The 11,236-nt window shown below is 40.6% G+C and overlaps 3 protein-coding genes across 9 annotated transcripts in view; 2 read left to right on the top strand and 1 right to left on the bottom strand.

The window, feature by feature from the left end:
* Positions 1-2,485: 2,485 nt before the first annotated feature.
* On the top strand, positions 2,486-4,792 carry Task7 (TWIK-related acid-sensitive K[+] channel 7). Its single transcript, XM_046610594.2, has 6 exons — positions 2,486-2,601; positions 2,678-2,848; positions 2,918-3,073; positions 3,150-3,493; positions 3,554-3,672; positions 3,743-4,792. The coding sequence occupies exons 2-6, from the start codon at positions 2,722-2,724 to the stop codon at positions 4,008-4,010; spliced, it is 1,014 nt and encodes a 337-aa protein (XP_046466550.1). The 5' UTR covers positions 2,486-2,601; positions 2,678-2,721; the 3' UTR covers positions 4,011-4,792.
* A 612-nt stretch (positions 4,793-5,404) lies between these two features.
* LOC124212315 (potassium/sodium hyperpolarization-activated cyclic nucleotide-gated channel 2) lies at positions 5,405-8,761 on the top strand. The gene is made up of 8 exons (XM_046612206.2): positions 5,405-5,582; positions 5,679-5,865; positions 5,945-6,073; positions 6,164-6,359; positions 6,452-6,643; positions 6,781-7,004; positions 7,098-7,423; positions 7,537-8,761. The coding sequence occupies exons 1-7, from the start codon at positions 5,437-5,439 to the stop codon at positions 7,410-7,412; spliced, it is 1,389 nt and encodes a 462-aa protein (XP_046468162.2). The 5' UTR covers positions 5,405-5,436; the 3' UTR covers positions 7,413-7,423; positions 7,537-8,761.
* A 453-nt stretch (positions 8,762-9,214) lies between these two features.
* Ppn (proteoglycan-like sulfated glycoprotein papilin) overlaps positions 9,215-11,236 on the bottom strand; it is a 71,065-nt gene continuing 69,043 nt past the window's right edge. For all 7 annotated transcript variants that reach the window (XM_046610585.2, XM_046610592.2, XM_046610590.2 and 4 more), the window contains one exon: positions 9,215-11,186. In XM_046610585.2, coding sequence (XP_046466541.1) covers positions 10,987-11,186 — 200 coding nt within the window. In that variant the 3' untranslated portion in view covers positions 9,215-10,986. The remainder of the gene's footprint in view (positions 11,187-11,236) is intronic.

Genomic DNA, 11,236 nt, shown 5'->3' with positions numbered 1-11,236 from the left:
TAGAGCCACTTATGATAAATGCTGCCGAGTTGACAAGAATAGAACTCTAAATTATGCCAGATTTATATGTATAAATAAATGTCTATCTATAATAAGTTCTTCGGCAGAAACGAATGGGGTAAAGCTTAAAATACAAATCTCAGAATTTCAAACAATTTTAACCGTCTCCTCATTTAATCCTTCTTTCTGCACATTTGCCGTTGCTCAAATACTGCGAGATATAATGGCGCAGTAGTTCACCTAGCCGTTTTTATTTTTCAACTCACAGCAATATTTTCCCTTCATCGAAGAACGACAGTGCAACGCGATATTACTTATAAGTAAAAAAGAAGCTTCTGCTCCAAGAGATTGAAAAACTTCTGGTTTATTCTCCGCCTCGATGGATGCACACACTTGTAAACTTTTTAGCTCTCTATTTCTTGTAACCACAAATCATAGATCCTGACTGCACTACGTACCTGATGTTTTTTAATAGGTGCTTCTGTAATATCAAGTCGGTTTCGAAAATACTGATACAGAGTCACGTCGTTATCCGTGTGACTGAAACTCAATGACGAGAAGTATTTTAATGCAAGACAAACACTTTGCCGAAGTTTGCGAGAGAAAATAACTGACCAATGGTAAGGACGAAGTTTTCGACTCACCTGCAAGACTACTTGAAAGACAGTTTTCTCGTGTCAGTTCTTTTTATCGCGCAAAATGTCGTGCTGCGAACCATTAGACTTTGCTGACGCTACGTTTACCTCTGAAGCTGCGCCAAATTGGCGAGCTTGTATCGAAGGTGCTTGAACCCTGGAATTGCCAGTCAACTAAGCTGGGGTTCAGGGTTTTCAGACTGTATTCTAAATGAGGAAATAAATCTCGTTTCTCTCAGAAAAGAACTGCGCCGTGGTATTCGGAGCTCTTGGAATAGTTGCTGTATAAGATGGATGCTGTCGCCAATTAATCGTCTATACATATTAATATCAATGTGTCTAAGATCCGAAAAGATGTGTAGCTGAAGCTCGAAAAATGAGCAAATGCATTTCTTTGTGAGGGAGTACACTGTCAGCGGGACGGTCTCAATCTCTGATGTGTCGGAGTTGGTTTTCTTTAGTTTTTCCGTATATATTCACGAGTGCGTATCTGAGAAGACCCGGAGTATCACATAACCCGGCTCTTCAGTAAGGGAGGGTATTTTCACTATGCCCACGTAAACCATTCACAAATCCTAATTCATACAAATTCGTTGTAACGAGTATAAAGATTCCGTTTCAAGTTGAAAAGAAAAGGAAAATAGGAGCCAGACATTTTTTGACCTCTTCAAGCAAGGTTGGTGCTTCAATTCGGGTGAGATAAAGCTCCTAACAATTCTACACCACCACCGGCATCAAATTTCTGACAACAATTCAGGGATTAGCCTAAGCCTTGTCCTCGCTGAAGCTTTCGCGTCGTTGCGCAGTTTTAAGCCTTCAGCAAGGTCTCGCGACGATGACAAACATCTTGCAAGAATTCCGTGTCACAACGAAAGGAGCCTCAGCTGCAGAGGAAGAAGAGGTTTTGAATGCAAAAATCAGACGGTTCGAGAACAAATATTATTCCCCACGAGAAGCGAGTGTACTTACTCATAGAACATCGCGGAACCCTGTAAACACGCACCGGTTTCGACTCATGTGGAGATTGTCCCACATAACCGAATGCCGTCCTCGTGAAAGGAGGTAAGAAACAGAATCGAGATTAGGATCAGCCGGACTTATCGCGACTCGTTCTACTTTCTCATGCAAAAATACGCCAAGCGTAGGATCTCACAAGTTTGCGGACTGCGATTGTATAACTTCGAACATGAGATGGGAAGAACGTACATGTAACATCTATTGGTCGCGTCGAGGAAGTGGCGCACAACTTGATGTATTTCCTCAAATATAACCCTGTTCCAAAGAGGTTAAGAGAACACTGTCTTGCTACTCGATTATCTTCACTCAGAATACGGTTAGGACAAACAGCTTGGCTTGATAGAGGCAGATGATGGATCATTATGTCACTGGGGATGACTAATCTAATACGTCGAATGCGGTTTTTCCCCGTACAAGTGCGATAATCAGTTCAGTGCAGTGAGATGCAAAGTTCACGATACAGACACTTCGTCAAACTTGAACATGAGCCCCTCTTGTACCTGCAAAAATTTCATACTTAATGAATTTATGAATAGCTTTACTAAATACGAGGTGACGATCTCGTCTGTTGCTTATAATTACAATCATTTTCTTCATTGTGAAAAATTGATACATCAAGTAGCGCCAGCTACGGAGCTTTCGCAGACTGCTTTTTGCTTCGTCTGGTCGATGAGAGGGAAGCTTGTTCAACTCGAATTCTGCCTCGTCTGATCGTTACCGACCGTTACCACTAGCTCTCTTCGTTGGTGGCTGAGTCCTCGTCGATTCCACTCCTTTTGGAAACGGGGAGTTTACCTCCGCGCAGCTTTTCAGATCAATACACTTCTCTCCAACTCAGTTGAGCAGGTTGTGTACCAAACGTGGCTGCTGTTCTGGTCCAGCTACAGTATGAGGTCTCAGGATTTTTAGTCAAGAAATTTGAATACGAGATCCGAAGCTTACGCCGAAGGTGAGAAAACGTTTTCGTTCGAATAGGAACTGCTCGTCTTTTCAGAATTGATAATATGCACGACTCACACTTTCAGATTTACCTCGGAACAATTAATGTTTTCTTCATCCATCTGGAAACATGAAGAGACAAAACGTTAGGACTTTGTCACTGGTAGTCTGCACCTTCACTTACTTGCTGATTGGCGCTGCTGTTTTCGATGCACTCGAATCCGACACTGAAAGAAGACGTTGGGAATTTTTATCCGGTGAGCACTACCGTTACGACTTTTGCCTCAGAATCACAATTAGCTATTTGAACTTTGATCCTATTTTAGAGGTGAGGAGGAACATGATGAAGAAGTACAATATCACGCCTGAAGACTACCGAATGGTGGAGATTGTGATAATCGAGAACAAGCCTCACAAGGCTGGTCCGCAATGGAAGTTTGCAGGCGCTTTTTACTTCGCGACCGTTGTTCTTGCTGTGATTGGTAAAGACAAAATAACTGGGGAGGGAGGACAAGCCAAGGAAAAGAGCAAACTTCATATATGTCATATACTTTCCAGGCTACGGTCACTCGACCCCGGTGACGATCGGAGGCAAGGCCTTTTGCATGGCTTATGCAATGGTGGGAATCCCCCTGGGTCTCGTCATGTTCCAAAGTATCGGTGAACGTCTCAACAAGTTCGCAAGTGTTGTGATCAGAAGAGCGAAGCGGTACTTGAAGTGCCAGAGGACTGACGCTACAGAGATGAACCTGATGCTGGCTACAGGCATGTTGTCCAGCATCATAATCACCACTGGGGCTGCAGTCTTCTCGCGCTACGAGGGTTGGAGTTACTTCGACAGTTTTTACTACTGCTTCGTCACCCTGACCACTATCGGCTTTGGGGACTACGTCGCGCTTCAGGTAAGCCTCCATCGAGCTGGGCACATTATCGTCATCTCACGATGAAAACGTTACTTGCAGAATGACCAAGCGTTGTCTAACAAACCGGGGTACGTGGCCTTGAGCTTGGTCTTCATTCTGTTCGGCCTGGCCGTCGTTGCTGCGAGCATAAACTTGCTGGTACTTCGCTTCATGACAATGTGAGTATTTCCATCCGCTTTGAGGCGCGACTTACCTAATTCTGACCGTGAGACATTACCATTGGCACAGGAACACCGAGGACATCAGGAGGGATGACAACGAGCTTCAGTCAGCCTCGCATCACGTTTTAACCTTGGACGGTGAGGTGGTGGCGGTGAACGGCAAGCTCTTGGCAGGCCGCGTACCGATGATCCACGACACCGACGACTGCGTGAGTGTCTGCTCTTGCACTTGCCTGGGCACAACCAATTCCGAGATGCTCGACTCGTCGGGCTATCAGGGATACAGACCGCCGTCTATCACAGCCAGCCTCCGCGTCAAGCGGGCGTCTGTCTGATGGAAACAGTTTCATCGCCGCAGTCTTCGACGGCGTTTCTCACGAGTCGACAGCCGCGAGTTTCTTGGTATCGACGTCTAGCTTCCTGGTTTGCAGGATGGTTGTTTGGTTGAAATACATCCGGGAAATAAATGGGGGGAACTTAAAGGTGACAAGAGATACGTTTGTACGGTGAGAAATTAGCACAATTGGCCGGGATAGAATTACTCGGGTCGTTCATCTTCGACGCATTATTTCAGGAAAGAGTTTTGCAGCGTCATTTATACAAACTGCAAATTTAGAAAAACTGACGATTGCAAGGTGTTCAGAGCAAATTATCGCGTTAGGAGCAAATGGTTTTATTTTTTTAACATTCTCATCTGCCCCTGTAACCGAGTTCGACAGGAGGGACGATACTAGAGTTGAAAGGTGGACTCATTGAAGTACTCATAGCAAAAATTAATAACATTTTTTATACCGGCAGTAGCAGTTAATGATAATTTGATATAAATTACTCTTCGGGACAAGCAGAATGGAACATTCTTTAAACTATATTATCGTTCAACTGTAGAACAATGATCAGTACATTACAATGTGCGTTTTACATGACATCAGAATTGTGTGGATATATCGCGGTGACTAAACAGTGACTTTACCTCAGACATACCGTGCCCTTTATCTCTCACTGTCTATCAAAGACGAAGTGACAAATGACAAAGTGAGTATGTTTAGGGTGTTTCAAGTTAATTTGCTGTACGTGAAACAAGGATACTTGGAATAAAACTTATCAACACATGTGAAAATACTCTTTCTGTATCTACCTGTACCTGATCACGTGACGAACAAGAAGTGTGCCGCAAGTCACGATTATCGTTTCATCATTTGAAACAGTCGCTTCTGTCCGTCATTGAAAATTGTCAATTTTACAGATGAAGGCAACATCATTGCGTAACGTCTTCGTGAAAATACTTTTTGTTGTTTACAAACCGTATGATTAACGTGCTAGTTCACAAGAGTTGAACGAACAAGCAATCTAGCATTCATCTCACTTCCAGTGTTCGTTAAACAATGAATTCCGCGCATTATTGCACACTGAGCGCAAAGGATTTCGACCATATACCGTTGGGTAGTTTCTGGCACTGGAAGCATTGGTTAAACAAATGGAAGCAGTGGAGTACCGTCGACGTATCGAATCCGCAGACGAAAGAATACATTTCAAGTTCAGCAGTTTTCACTGAAGAAAAAAGACGCCATCTGAAGATGAGCCCCTCTTGGATCATTCATCCTTTTAGCCGGGTACGGTAGGTCATTGTACCCCTCGTATAATCACGGAACTCGATAAATACGCCCCTGATTGCTTCCGCCATCTAGGTTCGTATGGGATAACGTGACGGTGCTCGTATTTGCGATAGGATTCTTCACAATTCCATTCAATACGAGCTTCAAGATGCTTCATTCTTCTAAAATTTCTACCGACGACTTTAATTTGTACATATACGCTTTTTCTTGGCTGGGTATATTGATGAACTGCGTAACAGGCGTACATGATAAGAAGACCTCGGAGATAATCTTGGAGCCGAAAAGAATAGTGAGGTACGTTCTTATCTTGTTTCAGTCAGATCGTTGCTGATAAATTCCAGAGATCAGGTTAACTGGAATAACGAGGACGCACGTTGATCACTGTTCCAGCATCTACCTGAAGGGTTTCTTTTTCATTGACGTTTTCTCATCGCTTCCCTACGACCGGCTCACGATGCCTTGGCGAGTTATTCCAGGACCTGAATCAAACATCTACATCCCATTGCTTAACCTTTTCCCAAATCTGAAGCTCTTACGTTTCTTGAGTATGACCACATACACTCAGCGGTTATTCCAGGTGAAGTTGACAGTTTTGTTAAAGAAATTGATCAACAGTAAAGTTCACATTAAACTGTCTATTCTCCTTTCTCTTTCAGTACTTGAATATTAGGAGGGCAGTGGGCTGGAACACTGTAATCTTCGTACTGTACTTGATGCACTGGTTCGCTTGTTTATGCTATGTTTTACCTGCCCTCGTGATGAACTTCAATAAGCAGAACTTGCACGTAAGTGCAACAGAAGGTCATCCGATTTTTTAACATTCCAAACAAACGAAATGGAAATTTATTGACATCGTGATTTTGTGCTGCTCCCAGAACTGTGGATGCTGGATGGCTGAACTAGGTTTAACAAATCCGCCAATAAGCCTGTTGTACAGGAACAGCATCTTCATGACAGTCACTAACTTTACGGCCGGCAGCTACGGGATTTTCCCCCCCGAACGGGAAGGCCACATCTTTATCTGCACTGTTCTTATGCTGAGCGGCATGATATTCATAGACTACGCAATAGGTATATTGTTGAATGATTTGAATTTCTCGCAAAAAATGTTGTCCTTTGACTTTTGCATTTCTTATTTTTTTGTAATTTTTATACTTCTTTAGTCTTGGTTCTCGGTATAAAGTCGAAGAGATACATCTCAGAAACTAAATATGAAGAGATCATGAATCAACTTCACGCTTACATGCGTCAAAAACAATTACCGGAGTATATGAAACGTCGTCTACTTGCCTACTACTACTATCGATTCGTGAAGAGCTTCTACCGCGAGAAAGAAATTTCTTCAACTTTATCAGGTTCGGTGTTCCTAGCTATCAACCACTTTCAGGCAAAACATGAAGTCACCAACGGGCACTTTAAACATTCGAATTACCCTTTGCCATGAATGTTAGCCTCTGACAACACGACGGCTGTTTATTTTAACTGTTCGCAGAAAACCTTCGTCGGGAAATCGCGCTTCACTCGAGTCGTCGCTACGTACAAAACGTTGTGATATTCAGAGACCTGCCCAGTGATGTCTTGGAGTCAATTGTTGTGAACTTGAAAATGGAATTGTACTTACCGAATGACGTAATCATCAAAGCAGGGACGCAGGGAGATTGCATGTTCTTTCTTGCCAGCGGAACGGTCGCGGTTTTAACGCCAACAGGAAAAGAGGCCAGTATTAGATCAAAGAAAATACGGTATATCCAATTCTTTCAAAGCTCAGCGTGGCCCATCATAAAGAGCATGATATTGCGTCCGTTTCAGATCTGTCATCTCGAGGACGGTGCTCACTTTGGTGAAGTTGCACTGCTGGTTCGTGACCAAAGGAGAGTAGCGAGCGTCGTGGCCATCGAAGTTTGCAATGTCTTTCGCCTCGAACGGAAAGATTTCCGACGATGCATCGCAGTGCACTCTGATCTATTCGCAAAGATTGAACGACTTGCGACAGGACGCATGGAGAAAACGGTACTCCTGGAGGAGCAGAACAAGCGGTTCTTGCTTCAGCGATCAAATCGCAGAACATCCGCTACGATGCGAAACCTTCACACGAAGAGTCTGTATCCTGATACAAAGGAGTGATCGAATCTACCGTAAGAATTGTGTTCTTGAAAATACAAGAACTATTGATTTGTAATTTGTACTTTGAAATAGCGTAACATATACAAGATACTAATCGTCGTGCTGGATGATACTTCCCATACAGAATGGCTCCAACGGACTGGGATTTGGTGTGACTTCTAAGTCAGTCGATACTGTTATCTAGGAATGCGGAACATGCTTTTCTGGGGATACGTCACTGTTAACTGGGGTGAGGGTTTAATATGTGATTGCTACATGAAGATTATATTTACATAAACATCAGGCATAACTCGTTCATTTCAAGTTTGACGAAAATTCATACAAAAAGGGAGAAGCAGGATCCAACTGTATGTACGATGTGTATTACAGATATGATTGATTATATATATGTACTTACCAAATCATCGTGAAATGAGAATTATTTAGCGAATGCTATGCAACATAATACTGACGTTTCTTTCCACTTGCTGTTCATCATTACGTTTTTTCAGGAGAGCAAAGAAACGGTCCCAAAATTCTATTAATCAATTTGACATGTCCTTCAGACCTTATACTCGTATTCTTTTCTCACACTCATACAGCTACCTTATTCTCTGCATCCTCTTCTTATCATCACCTCGCTGCCTCGGTTCCCATCCCGCATCAGTAGAATGCTCCCTTTACTCCTAAACTGCAACTAGTCAGTCCCAAGGCATTCGTTCTCCTATATTTTCACACTCTCAAGTTGTCTTTCATTCAGCCAACATCTAAATTCACCTCTCTTTCCTTTTTCGTCCTCCACATCTTCTCATTGTACTTGCCATGTTTTTTCCAAAAAATAAAATACTTACTCTCAACCATTCGACTCCTCGATGTAAGTTTCTCTCATTTCCTCTTATCCTTAACGGATTACAAACCCAAAATAGGTCGAAACGTCATCACGGCTAGATGTTATGCGGTCATCAATAGACTCTCGTCATGATCACAATCTTTCACCCCGTAACAATTATCAAACAAAAATAAAAAATTGGTTTTTACAGTTCTTCAAGCTCTTTCAAATGGTCTAAACCTGGATTCAATACAGCAGTCCGCATTGGTGAAAATGACTCGCAAAAATCCATTTTTTCCGTGCCAGTGTAATTTCGCAGTTTGTGTCAACTTTTTTTTTCTAACTGGATGCTGATTAAAAACACAAAATTACGATATTAAAATTACGAAACATGAATTGGATGTTGCAAAACAATTTGATAGGAAGAAGCGTACATAATTAGCAAATTTTAACAAACTACGGTTTCCAAAAGAGCAACATGATTAAAATTGCAAAACGTTCATATAAATTTATAGAATTTAATTATTATTTCTCGTGACATAGTGTCGTATTTCAGTATTATATAGATGGCGTTGCAATATGGTAACCGCACCAGTTAATTTCGAATTAAAATATAAGTTTATTACATGTTCTAAATAATCCATCGGCCGTTCGGTATCGATTCATTCTACGTAAACACTCTGAGCTTATCCCTTATAAGGCACTGTATTTCGCTCCAATTGGGCCAATAAGGCTCCATATAAAGGAGTGAGAGACAATCTGCCTACCTTAGCGGAAAATGCAGTAATAGCCATGCTAGATATATATCTTAAATTGTGTATACTTACTTGATAATTCATTATGCTTATTTTAATGGATATACTAATTCTATATACGTATTTCAGATTATAAGAAGTGAAAAATCTTAAGCGATCCTAAGGTTATCATCTTATATGGGTAATACATGAGAATATCTTTACAACGGTGCAAGACGTAATTAGCTCATTCCTTCATATATCATGAGCTTCCAGTGTCGTGGAGAGAAATTTAATAAATTGTCTTTAATTTGTGTATACATATATAAATATACAACAATTAATGGAGTATATAAATGCATTTGGTACCTTTTATAATATCTTACTGTGTACTCACTTTATAACTTCGTCATAGAAATTTTAGTAAGTCAAGATAAGTATACAGGCGATACGAAAAAAAAAACATTAAAAAAATGTAATAAGCTATTCACTATTAATAGTTCAGGAACAAGTATCTCCTATAGATGTAACATGATTCAATTGAAAGCCAGAGTAACCTTGAAGCATTAATAATAGTAATCCTGGTACACAAGGTATAAAAAAATAACTGTACATTTATATATTAAACATTTCTTTACTTGAGAGGCAAAGCACGCTGTAACTTGTGGAAGGGCGAAAAAATCGGACAGCTGTATTGCCTGCTTGAAATACCTGCAAGCAGGATATTTCTTTCGTCCGAACAAAATGCCCAAAGTTGACAATTAAGGCAGTGAGAAGAAGCCGGATGTATAATCCCAAAGAAACGTGGGACCTCTGAAGTAGAGAGTTTAATATGTACCCCTAGGTTTAAATATGTTAGAAAGTTTACGTTTGTATGTTTGTTATTCTAATATCGTAATAATGAGTATTTGTGAGTAGTTCATAATATTCACTTGAAAACTAGTGATGTCATATATAACTATATCTTACAATCCAACGTATCTATCGGTTTTCACTCATTCAACAAGTATCGGAACATATTTTCAATATCAGCAGTTATATTGAATAATTGTTGGCACCTCGTAATGTCGAACCAGCATTAGTTTATAAATTTAAAAAACGATCTGAAGCGTTGAATCAATTGTTCCATGCTTTTCTGTTGTCAGCCTCGTTCAAAACCGTGACTTGAATCGATACCCTGACATTTTTCGTAACAATTAAAGATTATGTGATGTTTCCCTACTCACGCTAGTGGCTATCATTTATAGAGGTGACAAATACCTTCTGACGTTTGCAAAGTTATCATTCGAACTCAATAACACACTATTTGCCATGTTGGATCATATTACATACACAATGTGGCTCCAACGGACTAGGATTCAGCGTCAGATCGTATATACACGGATAGTTTCATTGAATAAATTGACTGGTTTAACTAAACATGCTTGGAAACATACATGGCATAATTTTCGGTTTCAAGATTTCTAATAAAATACGTTATTTTAACTCGAATTAGTTTATATTTTATTTATCTATGTATAAACGTTCTAAGGCTTTGGCAGTGAACGACATTCGATTTTCCGTCAACATCCAATCGGTGAAATACTCCACTAAGTGTGACTTCTAAGTCAGTTATTACCGTTATCTAGGGATGCGGAATATGCTTTTCTGGGGATACGGCACTGTTAACTGAGGTGCGGGATGAAACATTTTAATGACATTAATGACGAATGACCGGTATGGTTTCTTATTTCACAATATATAAACTTGGCGAAAAAATTATGTTCACAGTCATACTGTTTCATGTCATGGGAACTTCTGAATCATGGTGAAATTTATCACCTTTAAAAATATGTACATTGTGATCAAGAAGTTTTGCATCATAGTTAGGATGCAAAAATATTGGTTTTGTCCTTGGAACGACTATTGACTTTGGAACGATTCGATTTGTGAATTTTTACTGGAAAATACTACATGAGCCTGACTGTGTGAATTATGTGATACAAATACTCTGTATCCCACTCCTTGGAATGTTGAATAATCGTCTTCTCGTTTAGGGGGTAGAAAGAATGGATCTTCTCTTTCTACTAGTTTCATTAAGATGTGGTCCTCTTGGAGGTAGTTGGCCAGCTTCTGTGCACGATCGACAGCAAAATCGGGCGTACCATGGATGATGACAGAATTTTCCTTTGACTATCAGACCACAATTTGCTAAGAACAAATTATCCTGACAAGTTGGGTGAATGTAGATCCCTGAAAACCACAATATTGAATTACGATCTTGTTCAATCCAGTAAAGACTC

The sequence above is a fragment of the Neodiprion pinetum genome, chromosome 2 (genome assembly GCF_021155775.2).
Source record: "Neodiprion pinetum isolate iyNeoPine1 chromosome 2, iyNeoPine1.2, whole genome shotgun sequence".
NCBI lineage: Eukaryota > Metazoa > Arthropoda > Insecta > Hymenoptera > Diprionidae > Neodiprion > Neodiprion pinetum.
The sequence above is the reverse complement of the archived record's forward strand: the minus strand, read 5'-3'. Positions and strand labels throughout refer to the sequence as shown.